This window comes from Phlebotomus papatasi, chromosome 3 (assembly GCF_024763615.1).
Source record: "Phlebotomus papatasi isolate M1 chromosome 3, Ppap_2.1, whole genome shotgun sequence".
NCBI classification, from domain to species: Eukaryota; Metazoa; Arthropoda; class Insecta; order Diptera; family Psychodidae; genus Phlebotomus; species Phlebotomus papatasi.
The window spans coordinates 41,947,497-41,961,436 of record NC_077224.1 but is presented as its reverse complement, the minus strand read 5'-3'; the positions used below and the strand labels follow the sequence as shown (position 1 = coordinate 41,961,436).

The following is a 13,940-nucleotide window of genomic DNA, read 5'->3' as shown; positions in this document are numbered from 1 at the left end:
ATCAGTTTTCGTGCGAAACGCGAGAGAGAGACAAGATAAAACACTTGCTATCTTTTTTTTTGGCATTCTCGCAGTTCAGAAAGTATTAATCTTAATCTTATATGTGACATTGTCATTAAAATCCCAGCCGAAAGCTTTCGGAAGATTTGAACTTTTGTGTGCTGCGTTCCTGTTTCTTTACTCGTCGCTCATCGGTTCAGATACACGTAGCATAGTACAGAATCACATTGACCGTCACATCGGTCGCATCTTTACGTTAATTATACGTAAATTAAGAACGTTAAGCCATATCACTAAACCTCAAATCTGAAGACCGTGTAAAATCAAAAGAAACATCATTAAATTTTAAGTTCTTATAGCTACCATCAATGGTTTTATTTTCATTTTAACTTGAAAATGATTTTCTTACCGACAAATATTAAGCTTTGTGTGAGAAATGTCATTTGAAGCTTGAAGCGGTAAATTGATTTTGCACATGGAGTTATCACACTAGAAAATTTCACATTAAAGTTAAAATGAAAAGTTGCTCATTAAAACTTCTAGAACCACTCGAAATCGCTGATTTAGACAAGACACATTGCTAGAATTGCTCAGTGTCTCGAAGGCACACGGGTTGTCAGATAAGTGTTTTGTTTTTGAAGCATTTCAGTAGTTTGAGCGAAAATGTGCTATTTTTGTGAAGAAGAGGAAGTTTTCAGATGATTTCACAAATAATCTCCTAATGACAGGCAAAGATGCATAATCTATTTGCATAATCCCATCATATGCATAATCCCGGGACTCCTGTTCTTTTAAATGTAACGAGACCTTACTATGACATAATGTACAATACGAATCGTACGTATCATAAGTTTGTTACGGTGCTTATTTCTAGTGAAAGCGGCTTTCAAAAACTATTGTAATTTTTTTTTTATTTATTTTTATTCTAGTTAATTCTATGGTTATTACACTTTCTAATTATGGGTTTAGAAAAAAAAATTCATTACTAAAAAAATATTTAAAAGAAAAATAATACAATATTTCATGGATCAAAAGTTTGTTCTAGACTATTACTAATTTTTTCAACGAATTGGCAAGATAATTCTGTAATACGTTGAGGCATGGAAGGACATAGCTTGCTACACTCGTCTTGTTTAAAAAAAGATGCCAGCTGTCAAGGATGGTCTGCTTCAAATCCTTGAAACGTTTCAGTTTCTAAGCGGTGATTTTGATTTTTGGTAAAAAAAAAACGAATATTTTGCGATGGGTGAGAGGTCTGGGATTTTGGGTGTCCAGTTCATAACGCTAATGCCTTTATCCTGAAGGTACTTTGTGGTGATTTTTGCTGTAGAATAAAATCGGCACCATTTAGACGATTTCCTTCTGGTATTATGACCTCTCGCATGAGTTTAAAATACACTGAAACATTGACTATCCCATTTGTAGGCTCCAAAATAGGCTAAAGGAGGCATTAAGAGGAAGAAAATTCCTTAGGTCTCACCAAGAAATTTTCCTGCTCTTTGGAACGATAAATGCCTGAAGCTTTCTATTCTTTCAGTGTCGTTCGGCGTCTTTTAAAAGACGGCCCTTGATAACGGCAATTTAATGCCACTGCTGGGATATAGGCAAGATGCCCCTCAGTTATGGCGACCAGAATTCTGATGCTTCCAGAACGTAATAGAGATTTGAATCTCTGCACTGAGCACGAATGTCTCAAGATAGAAGAAGCTTCAAATATTTAAAGTCCCGGCTGCCACTTAAAGAAGGTTATTTAAAGCCGCAGTGGTAGGCAGCGGAGCCTCTTCTGGCTGCTGAAGATAGGCAATCTAATGCTCCTGAAGAAGCCAGAATACTTGGCCGTTGTAATGAAAATGTTATGTGACATCTTTAAAGATTCATATGGTTTTTAGGATAAACTAGAAGGATTTAACAATTGATATTAAGTATATTGGAGTTTAAGAGTATAGAAAATTGATCTTGCATATAAAACTAGGATAACTGTTGAAATTATAGAAAAAAACTAATCCTAAAAATATGTTATTTTTATGACCAGCGCACAATAGCTTTTGTTTGTAAACATGTTTTCAAAATTTCGCATGAGAATGAGCGAGATGACTAAATCTAGATCTCATTCACTCTCATTGAAATGTCAAAAACATGTTTACTAAACAAAAGTTATTGTGCGTTGGGCATTATGCTCGTGAGATTATAAAATTTTATTTAAAATTAGAAATGTTTCTTGTCCGGAAATCCATTCAAGAGCACCAATCTTCCCACCTTGCCCCAATCCTTTAACAGTCGGAAGCCACACGTACACTCAACCATGTGAATACTTCATTCAAATCGTGAATACATTCGTCCAGAATAATTTTCCAGCATTCCGGGTTTTTGCAAACGTGATCCAAATAGAGTTGAGGCATTTTCTTACTGATGCTGATCTTATTGAGAAGGGGAACTTTCTTGTCAATTCTCCCGTTCTTTCGCGCTTTATGCAGTTTCTGCAGTTTTCGTCAAATATTACAAATAAAAGGAGGCTGTTTGCCCTCCGAACGTAGCTGAGCCTGGATCTTCGGGGTTGCTATCGATGGGTCTGTATCAGAGATTGTTAGTGTGCGTTTATCCCGTTTATCCAGTCTTTGGATTGTGGACTTGGATCTGCCGGAAACTAACAGCGAAATGCAACTTTACAGATCTCTTCTATTAGTCATTAGTCTATTAACTTAAGAGATTTCCGATCCAACTTTGTGAACAAGATGTGAAATTTCGTAATTTTATTGATAGATTCTGTTCAGAACGAGTCTAATTTTAAATGTGCCTCAATTCAAAGGTGCTCCACTTCCCCCTATGTTATATTTCTTAGCTCAACCTATTTCTATTCTTTCGAGAGTCAATATCGCTCCTTGGAAATTACAAGGAGCCAACTAATTTTCGGCCATTTTACAGGACACAGCCTGAAAGATTCAACTTTGTGTAAATAAGTATCTCAATTTAATGACTGAACAAAAACAATTTATTTCTTTTCTATTTGTATGAGCACTAAAATAAACATCGAAACTTTTATATTTTTATCTTTTAAAATATGTTTTTTAATGAGTTAGCTCTTTGTCGTTCTAAATGATGTGCAAATTTTGCTGAAATTAGAATGACAAGGGATCAACTTACTTGAGTTAGTCCCCTGTTTCACAAAAATTTGGACGATAAATCAATTTTGTGCCCCTTGACTTCAAACAAATCTGCGCAAACAATCATAAAGAGTAAAATTTTGAAAAACTTTTGTAATTACGAAATTTAATGATTAATATCATTTGAAATTTTATTAAATTCTCTGTCTGAGTGCATTAAAACCTCAAAATCACCAAAAAGTGAGTTGGCCCTTTGTAATTTCCAAGGAGCCATATGTTCTTGCCTAAATACTTCTTAGAATAAATTTTTATAAAACTACATTTTTTTTGAAATGTTGAAAGAAATTAAACAAAATAGGTTATTAATTTTACTTACAAATGTAATGGCACTTATGATGAAGAATCTTTGCTTCTAAAATAGTGGATATCGTGTGGAAAAATACAAGTTATACAGGTTACTTTGTACGGCTCAAAAGACCAGAAATGTAATATTATTTTGTACATTTCAGTTCAGTTTGTTTTTTTTCTGTAGACTCCCTTTCACTCAATTTTAAAACATTTTAACAATTTTCAAACTTTTTGTGACACTCTCTTTATTCTGTCCTCTTCGTTCGACGTCCAATCTCAGTCTGTCTGTCGCTCGTCCTTTCGTCTGTCTTCGTCTGTCCGGAGTGCCCTTTCGCGGCTATTAATTTAAATACAGTCCATTCTGTTCATTGACCACACATCCCATTTTGACTTTACCCCCTTCCCATGCGATCATCATTGTCTCATTTTCTATAGGGGAAGTGCTTATAATTTTGGACAGTCTGCATATAAGCATCGATATCCTAAGTTTGAAGTGCCATATTTTCAATACTAATTGACTTTTCTTGTTACTCTCTTTTCAGAAGGATTGTTTAGAAACTTGGCAAGCTATTTATCATCTCATTTTTACTAAAATTAGTTTTAATACGTTTAAAAATGAATTGATATGTAGAGGTGAATTTGACTCTTATTTTGGACAACTTGTTTATTAATTTTTACAACTTGTCTGTAAATTTGGACAGATAATCCGCCTCAACAGGATGCCCATTGTTCTTCATTTTATGAACCAATCTTACCAAGTCCTCTTCCTGTTCATGTAAGGGAAACGTAGAATGTCACAAGAAGCCCGGAAACTTTCCATATCATTCATTAAAGTGAGTTGACTTCGATACTCCAAGTACGTGCGGATTCGCTCATTCCCTGCCCTTTCCGGGAGCCTTTCAAGGCATTTCTCACTGCATCTCTTTCGTAGAGATGATGCTCCTTTATTTCTCCAGGCATTTGTCCAACCTAGTCATCACAAAAGCTAAAACTTCACGAAATTTCGTGAGAAAAACACCTGTCCAAAATAAGAATCATCACCTCACTGGTGAATGTCTTAAAAAATTTCCCATTTTTCACACGAAAAATATAATTCACAAGGCAAATCTCACTTCAGGTCAAATGTACAAATCATCAGTAACGTGAATCAATACAATATTCAATGAATATTCAATAATATCACTCAAAAACAGCGAACAAACTTTGTTAGTACTTCACCAAAACTAAATAAGACTGAAGTAAGCCACGAAGTTCTGTCATATTTCTCGTAAGCAATTGCTCACACTGAATTTTCAACAAAGCAATTTCAACTCAAATCATATTCAAATTTTAACGTATTTAGTGTTAAAATATTCCAAAAAGAACAAATATTTAGATAGAATTCATTATTCATCAAATATTGGAATAAAAATCCATCATTTTAATCAATTTATTTTTAGTGTCCAATGTTATCCTCAAAGTGTCCAAAATAAGAAACTGGACAAAATTAGAAGCATTTCCCCTAGATAACTTTCACACAAGTGTCAATTCTGAGACGCCACAAAACCTTTACCCAGGAAGGCACCCGATTAATGCTTGTAAGGTATCTTCTGGTTCCTCTATTCATATAATGGAGCTGAACTTTTTTTCAATGCTGATAAACAAACACTTAGAAGACTTGCCGTAGCTTTTAGCTCCATTTGTAGAGGGAGTTATTGGAGGGGATTTGCGGACCCTTCTTCATTGCCGCGCTGTCGTTTTTGTGTCGCGTCTTTTGATTTCTGGTACTCTAGGATATCTTTCATGCCTGCTTGTTCGGGATTCGTCTGCTCGGGTTCGTGGATTGCTGGTGCAAAAGTTTCGCTCGGATATTCTGTACAGAACTCTCTTCTACCAAGGAGTCATTATGTATAATGAGACACCCAGAAAAGCTAGTTTCGTCTGAGTCGATTAAAATGCATTTTCTGGGGATTTAGCTTTTTCTCTTATGTGCCCTTACTGCATTTCTTTTTCTTTTACCGTTTCTTTTTTTTCTCTTTTCCTTAAACTGATTGTAAAGGGGAAAACCCGAATTTCAGTTAATAAATTATTATTATTAAGTGTAAATTTAACAATATGAATAACAAAATAATATACAGAATTTTTTATTCTGGTGAAAATTATTTTAGAAATATTGACTTCTTCAGGAAGTCTGACAGCTGATTCCCAATATGGCGACTAATAATGTCGTCATGATGGCGTCAGGTATTTTATCTGAGTGAAGTTGGCTGCGTATTTTAGTACATGCAATTTAAATTTTTGAGAGTACTTACTTTCAATTTTGAAATTATGAAGAGGATTCAATAAATATGCTGACTTTATTTTCGAATCTTTTGGATGTTCCTAATGAAAATCCTTTTGCTTTTAAAAGCTGTGACCAATAAGCTGCGCTACTTGTCCACCAACACGGACATCCTTTCGGCTGAGAATCCATCTACGCTACGCGAGGAGGTTCTCAAGGCGATTTCGTCGCAACAGGCGCAGCTCCAGGCAAGATCATCTGCCACAATGAATAGCAACTGATGCTGAAGATATATACATCACCACCCTCCCTTGACTTGGGATCTCATGAATATAGATCAACGGTCGGAGCGTGTGAAGCAGGGGGCAATTTTTTTTTTGTTTTTATTTTTGTTCATTGTTTTAGAACGTGTTTTTTTTATATACCGATATTTACCCAATTTTCGTAGCTCTTTGTGTATATAATTAAGTGTTATTTTAACACAATAGTTTTTTCATTTATTTTACGTTTCTTTCCATGTTTTTTGCGAGAGTTTCTTTTATTTCTGGTACAAAAAATATATATTTTTTTAAAGTTTAATTAACGAATTGTAAATTTGTGGTAATTCGTGGAGAAAGGAAGTTTAAGATAATGCAAAAAATGCCTTAAGTTTTCTATTTAAAAAAAAAAATGTTTTTCTTTATTTTCTAAGGAACAAAAATAAAGAAATATTCAAGATTACCATTTAAAGAAAAAAATTGTTCTATCGAGATACTAGAATAAAAGAAGCTACTTAAGGTACGAGTTGTTTTTGATTTTGGGAGAAAATTCCTCTGGAAGGTTAAGAGAATCAAAAATAAAATTTACAGTGGCATTAATGAAATAAATATATTATTTTCTACTTTCGCCTTCGACACAATACACACATTTCTAATTTTGTTTTATAAAGAATTGTTACATGAATTTTTGCAGTGTTGGAAATATGATTTTTCTTTAATCGGTTTTCTTTGTTTTTTTTTAAATTTCACACCTAAACATTCAAAAAAGATTATCAACTTTTCCAGACTTTGACAAAATAGTAACAGACAGAAAAAATAGAGAAAAAATGCACTTTAAAACTATTTTTCAAGGGAATTTTTGTTTTATTCGAATGACAAGTGATATTTATTTTAATTTTTTACTAAAAATATATATTTTACGAGGAGGTGCAAGGAAAGAAAATTAACTTAGAAATTTATGAGTGTAAAAGGGACAATACAAAAAAAAATCATCAATCCCACTCAAAAAAAAAAGACAAAAGAAGGATTCTTGAACTTCTTGAGACCAAACATTTTTTTTCTCATTAATTGACTGCGAGTTTTTTCTTAATCTTTTTTTTTCTGATGTGATTTAAAAAAAAAGGATCATGGTGTGAAGTCCTAGTGTTATCCGTCTTTTGTTTTTTAATCCTCCAAAAGGACATTGGTTTCTCAAAAAAAATAAAGTAGAATTGTAGGTGAAAATTTCTTTTTAAAAGGTAGGTTTCTTTCTTGTCCGATTGAAGCGCGCTCATAATCGCTTGAGATTGCGCTTCTTCTCTTTAATCAGCTTCTCCTTCTTCTTGTCTTGGGCCTTCTTCTTCGACAGTGGACCCTCCTCTTCGCTCTGAACCATCGACTTGGCCGTCTGCGCATGAATTTCCGTCATCATCTTAGCCCTCTGGGAATAATCATCGTATCGTTCCAGCAGCATCTTGCCGGCCTCTTCGTTGAGCGCCGACTCAGCATTGGGGCAGATGAGGAGACACTTGATGGTAAGGAGAATGTGCTTAATGCCCAGATCTGGCTGCCAATCCCGCTTCAGTGTATTCACACAAATCTCTCCATTAGCCGCCACATTTGGATGAAAGATCTTCGTGAGGAAAAATGCTTTGGGCGGTGTTGACGGGAATTCCTTCCCAAGGGCCAGTTTCACGCGGAAGGCGCCACCGGAATAGGGCGTTCCAGCTACCAAGGTAAGGACATTAAGAAATAGAAAATTAAAAAAAAAACTGAGTCAATTTGCTTATTTGGTTTATTTTTATAAGGGCCCAAATAGACTCAGACTGATCCTCAATACCATTTATCCTATAAAACTTGGCAGTAAAGGATTAGGTAAAAGGAATTTATAAATTAGAGCTAGTGGTGCAAAAGTGCAAAATGCAATTGGTTAAGGTCGTGTAGCAAGTCAAGCAGAGCATATGGACTCTAATAGCTCAAATGGTAGAGCACTCATCTAGTTAACGAGAAGTTTCCAATTTGATTCTAGGTGGAGCCAAGAATTTTTTTTCTATATCCAGTCCGGAGAAGACTGGAAGCGTCCCAAACTTTACGAAATGCTCGAACTCGTGACTTCGATGCTGTACTTCATACGTACTTTCGTACCATTTACCGTTTACCGATTCGCAACCAATTTGAGCCGATTCATAAATCACTCAGATTTGATTACATTACATTACGGTAGGGGCGGTTCCTTGCGGAATCCCTGCACTCAGACCGCTATTTTGGTCCATTATGCATCCCCGATTAAATTAACCCCTATTGGCTGCGTTCACTAATAAAACCTTTCGAAGAGACCGGAAATACGATTTTTTTTAAGAGATTTTCTTATTGTTTTAGATGGGAAAGGAGAAAAGATCAGGAATAAGAACAAATCCTGCACTCAGGAGCAAATCAACAAGGTTTTGGAAGCCTTTCATCGCGGTTTCACTTACACTGTTTGTATCCAATTAGAAACTTTCCCTAGTCTCCATTTGGATTAATTTGTTTCCAATTGCAACACTTTGCACTTGTGTATTTTTCTTATATTTAAGAAGTTTTCAAATTATATCTAAAGAATTTTCTTTAAACAGTAACATTCTAGAAGAGACAAGGAGCAAACTTATGTAATGAAAAAATATAAACTTAATGTGTTGAATCTTCTGTCAAAGTTAAAGCATCTGGAAATGGTTTTGAATTAGGACATCTACCCTAATACTGACGCAACATTTCATGACGGAACTTACTATTATTTTTTTTATGAAACTCACTGAATGCAATTCCGAACACCATTAACCCTCTAACGGTGTTTACTTTAATATCCAAAAAAAGTAGTTAAATAATTTTGTCTAGGGTAATTAATGGTCCACTGAACTCAAAAATACCATCCATTCTTCATTATCTCTTTCTATTTGGGCGCCACGTGAGAAAAGGTTTAAGGCATAAAAAGACTGAAATATTTTAATTGAGAAATAGTGAACAAATAGTAAAATAAATGAATTTTAAACGTTTTTTATGAATGAATGTTGTATGATTATCTAAGAAATGATAATTTTTAGGAAAAAAACGTTTATAATTTTTATAATTAGACGTTAATGAAGTTCAAGGTGTTTCAATGAGACTTATTTTCACCGAATAGGTCACAGATCAGCTATGAAAACATCACCTTCTTGTATAATTTGAAGGTCCTTTGAAATACATTGCTCGTCTTCTGGTTTTATTTCACGATCTGGGGCATTAAAGGACGAATTAGGGAACTCATCATCACTGTTGAAGTCTGCTTCTTCATCAATTTCGCTTAATTCGCAGAAATCGACCATTTTACCCATTCTGGACAGTCTTCGTGTAATCTCAATTATTTTCTATGATTAATATATTGCAAAATAATAATATATTTTACTAGAACAACCAAAACAATTAAATTAAAAAATCGGTATTTTTTGAAAATTTTACGAATAAACCGATAAGACCGCCCACAGGTGGTCTTCTTTTCTTTCTTCTAAAACTCTTACTTCTAGTTTTTTCACACTTATCAATTGAAATATACACACTAGAAGAACATATCTTTCAGGAAATAAGGTTCCTAATACAGTTAGATTACTTTAAAACAACCTTTTTTGCACTTGAAAATAAAAAATGTTGCGAGCGACATTTTGTTGTTTTTTCTCTGACCTGTCACACAAAACTGAAGATTGTAAGCAAACGAAAGGTCAAAATGAGTTCAGCTTCAGAAAATAAGTTAGCAAGACTATAACTGAGGACACTGTAGATATTTCAACTTCAAATAAGTAATATTATCGCAGTAAATGCGATTTATAGAATGACCGCCTGGAGCCTGGAGGCGGTCTTACCCGTTAGAGGGTTAACGCCAGAAAAAATCATGGTGATCTAAAGGGGATTCGAACCCGGGCACGTGCATCATAAAGCGAGTACCCTATCACTTGTCCCCTTGAGTGTTAGACTACAGCAGACTCTTTCAAATTCGGGCATTTGGGACAGAAATGTCACCCGAAGAGAGAAATTCGGGCGTCAAACTGTTTGAAATGCAACGACTTTTCATTCATCATCTACATACTTATGTCAAGTTGACATGCTGATATTTATCTTAAATTCCATGAAAACTCTTAATAATTCAAAATAACGTTATAACTAAGAAATAAGGTAAAGTATCCTCTATTCGACCGCCTCTCTATTCGACCACCCTAGGTTCCTCAGGTCGACCAAGCGAAATATTTATTCAAATTATTTATATTTGCAATAATATTTGGCAAATAGTTTAACATCATAGGGTCAGTTATTTCATAATTAATACAAATCAGTGAAAATATCATAGAAATTGACCATATAACACTGAAAAAAGCACTTTTACGAAGCGGTCAAAATATTTCTTAAATAAAAATTCGCAATTTTTCATCAATTTATGGCATTCTTATTAATATTCTTAATTGTTTTCTTAAGGAATTATTTCAATTATTATCCTTACAGATTACTTGAGAATTCAAATTTTGAGTCTAATCGCAAGTTGAGGACTTTATCTTTATTCTGTGCAAAAATTTTAGTTTTACGATTAAGCTAAACATTAAATTTAAGGTCTTAAAATTAAAAGTGCATTTCAAATATCGCCGGTTCCGAAGAAGACTATTGTAAGTCTAAAATGCAACTTTTCAGGAGAGAGATTTAAAGTTTGACAGCTGAAATTTATTTTTATTAATTCACTGGTATTAATATATTTTTAGCTTTCGAAACTATTGTATCACACTTACGCATTGAATATCTTCTGGTTAACGCTACTTTTAAGTTATTTACAGTAAAATTGTGGGCTAAAAGCTCGATAATCGGGCACACTGATTTTCGGTTTTTTTCTTGTAACTTTTCCAGGAATATCTTGATCAATATAAAATTTTGTGGGGATGTAGATCTAAGGCTTTTGCATCCAATGATACCATCTTTTTATACTACTGTAAGTAGACTTACAATAGTCTTCTTCGGAACCGACGAATATAATGTTCGTCAATTCGACCTCTCGACGAATCATAGGAAGTGGAGCTTTTTCAGTTAAATGTTTTACTACTTCTGAATAAATTCATAAAACTGAGTTTTCCTATTTTATATTAATGATTGACTTAATTTTAAGCGTTATTCATGAAGTGTTAGAAAGCCAAAGTTAAATGCATGACTTTATAGTTCTGTGGTTTATTTAATTTCTTAGAAAAATGGGTGGTCGAGTAGAGGAACCCCAGGCGGTCGAGTAAAGGCACTCTGATATCAGAGTGGTCGAGTAGAGGAACACATCGTATTTTTAAAACAGTTTAATTTTTTTATAATTTAAAATTATATTATGTCTAAATGAAGTTCACCATAAGATAGATAAGAATCTATTCTATAGTTTTAGATAAAACCCCTATCAAAAAAGACAAATTATAACTGTTTTTTAAAAGTTTTTTCACAAAACATCTCCTTAAGTGGTCGACATAGGGTCCTCCATGAAAAATTTGAGTATATTTGCTTCATTTAACAAGAATAAGCAAATGTAAAAAATGTCAACAAACTTTTTTCAAATTTAACTGCTGTCCGAATAGTAGCTCGGTCTTAAAAGGCTTAAAAGAGCCGAATTAGCGAGAGTCTACTGTACTAGATTTTTTAAATTTGTCATACGACATTGTCAAATCGTTACAGAATTTCCCCTACAGATATGCAGACGAAATTTATTGTCATGATGACATTGTCAGGATGTTACAGAATTCCCCCACGCTACACTACAGAGGACCAATTTTTATCACTCCGAGAGAAATCCACTCGCACACCCCACAGATTCTTGAATACGTACAGCAAGTACTTCATATTATAAAGAAGTCATTATAGGATTTGAATCTGCGGGATGTACGAGTGGATTTCTCTCGGTTTCTAAAGAGCTGACGGGTACTAGTTCGATTTCAGTAACTCATCCTCAAGTTTCAAATCGAGAATAAACTAAAATCACTAAAATGTATCCATCTAATAACTACTATTATTATTCAAATCAAGGAAGTTATATTTTATTTTATGATTTCTTAAATATTATGCAATGCGTAATTTTTATTTTAAATTTCGTAAGAGGAAAAATTATATAAATTCTCGTAATGTGTTTCCTAAAATTTTAAAAATCCGATTTAAATGCCTTTTGAGACATAGCTTAAAAAAATCATCTAGTCTAAGTAAATTCTCATTTAATTTCTTTTCAATCTCAATTTCAGTAGCATTTCCCATTTCCCCTTCCTCCTGAACACGAGTTTATGCACTCATAAAATTTTCCCTGCTTCTTACTCACAAAGAACTCCCCTCTCTTCGACACTTTCACCCTGCAGAAAATTCAGAGACACGAAAAGAAATAAAACTGTTTAGGTCTTTCAGGGTAGGGATTCCCACTTTTTCCAGCACTTTCTCAAGTTGAATTATTGACAAAGTCATCAGAATAACCAGAATTTTAGTAGGGTAAGTGTGCCAAATTTCGGCATAGTTGCATGCAAGCGCCAAAGTCTCAAGTTTGAAATGTAATATCTTTAATAGAAATTGATTTTTTTTCATTCCTTCTACTTAAGGAGTGTCGCTTAGAACCTTGTAGACAGTTTATCGTCTTTATTTACTTTAAAATCATTCTCAATACATTTTAAAATGAATAAAAATGTAGACATAGCTTTTGTGCCCTATTTCGGCCACCTTCATTCTCATAGTTCCTTGCCCTTCAGGAATTCTTCCAATATCTTTTTCACGTCATCTCGTTCGTCGAAGCTACATTTTTTGTTATTCTTTTTCATTGTATAATCTCTAAAGTATGTAGAAACTAAAAATTCAGGGAAATTCGAGGAACAAAAAAGGTGGCCGGAATTGCAAGCTGGCCGGAATTTGGCACACTTACCCTACATTCATTTTTTAAGTAGATTTTTCCGCCCTTTGCTATTCCTCTTACGTGCTTATCATACTTTTGCAATCTTCCTGCAAACAAGCTAATGATAGAGAGAGCTAAGTTTCTTATCTCCAGCCCTCAGATGGAGGCGATGGAGGTGTTCTAGTCCCTGAAGAAGAACATCTGAAGATAATATCAAGGAAGAGCAGAAAATTGATAAGCAATTTTGATCTAAATATTGCAACTAATTGCAGAGTTCTTTATCTTTTGCATTGTTAATGCCAATCAATTCAGTATAAAATTATTATTGACTAAAAATAGAATCCGCATAAGCCATCCTTGGGCTTTTTTTAAAGAGAGCTCACCTGGTCCTTCGATTATTGCTTGAATGTCCGTCACGTCAGCTTCATTTATTTGTACTTTGATGCCTTCTGGTGAATTTGTGGACAGATCATGCATCTCCTTCACGATCTGCCGGATGATTTGCGGTGATAGATTTTCCACATTCGATGTCTGAAAGCCCAAAAGAAAAAAAGAGAGGGAAAAAATGAAAATGGGACAATTTACTTCCTCCCCTCAAACAAGATGGGGCAAAAAAGTCCGTCAGACATTTCCAAGAACAAATTCCTCATATTTCCCCCGAAATTGGACAATCATCCCTTTTTGCCCAACTTCCTCAATTTTTCCAGAAATTCAAGTGAAAGTTCATAACTGGAAATTTATCCATTTTAACTGTTTTTGTTGTGATATTTTCCCATGTTTGACAGATCAGATACACAAAAATTGGGGATTGGTGAGGAAAAGCCTTTCGCCAGGAAACTTTGCTGGACAAACTCACCGAATTCATGGCTTCAGCGGATCCGGACACACAAATTTTGAGAGTAAATGCATACGATAAGGCTTTCCAGTGATTCTTTTCGCAAAATACACAACACACAGTGTCGAAAAAATACTACAATTACTAAAATAAATTCAGAGAAACTCGCAATGACAAAAATGCTTCGCAGAGCCCAGTAAATATATTTTCCCACCGAGATGGGAATTTTTAAAATGTTCCACTCCCACAACTGAAGAAATGTCCTATAGAAATCTAG

The 13,940-nt window shown here is 34.3% G+C and overlaps 2 protein-coding genes across 2 annotated transcripts in view; one reads left to right on the top strand and one right to left on the bottom strand.

The window, feature by feature from the left end:
• The window catches only part of LOC129805692 (MLX-interacting protein), a 39,477-nt gene extending 32,988 nt beyond the window's left edge, over positions 1–6,489 (top strand). The window contains exon 10 of the mRNA XM_055853775.1: positions 5,839–6,489. Coding sequence (XP_055709750.1) covers positions 5,839–5,990 — 152 coding nt within the window. The 3' untranslated portion in view covers positions 5,991–6,489. The remainder of the gene's footprint in view (positions 1–5,838) is intronic.
• Positions 6,490–6,550: 61 nt separating this feature from the next.
• On the bottom strand, positions 6,551–13,882 carry LOC129805727 (ubiquitin-conjugating enzyme E2 S). Its single transcript, XM_055853840.1, has 3 exons — positions 13,685–13,882; positions 13,212–13,359; positions 6,551–7,673 (listed from the first exon to the last, which is right to left on the bottom strand). Exons 1-3 carry the CDS (start codon positions 13,691–13,693, stop codon positions 7,237–7,239), a joined length of 594 nt encoding a protein of 197 aa, XP_055709815.1. The 5' UTR covers positions 13,694–13,882; the 3' UTR covers positions 6,551–7,236.
• Between the last annotated feature and the right edge of the window lie 58 nt (positions 13,883–13,940).

What these genes read in the sequence shown, in the direction of transcription:
- LOC129805727 (XM_055853840.1), bottom strand. An exon ending in AGCAATAATCGAAGGACCAG is followed by an intron (nt 7,674 to 13,211) that starts GTGAGCTCTCTT and finishes TTACCTTGGTAG; the next exon opens with CTGGAACGCCCTATTCCGGT.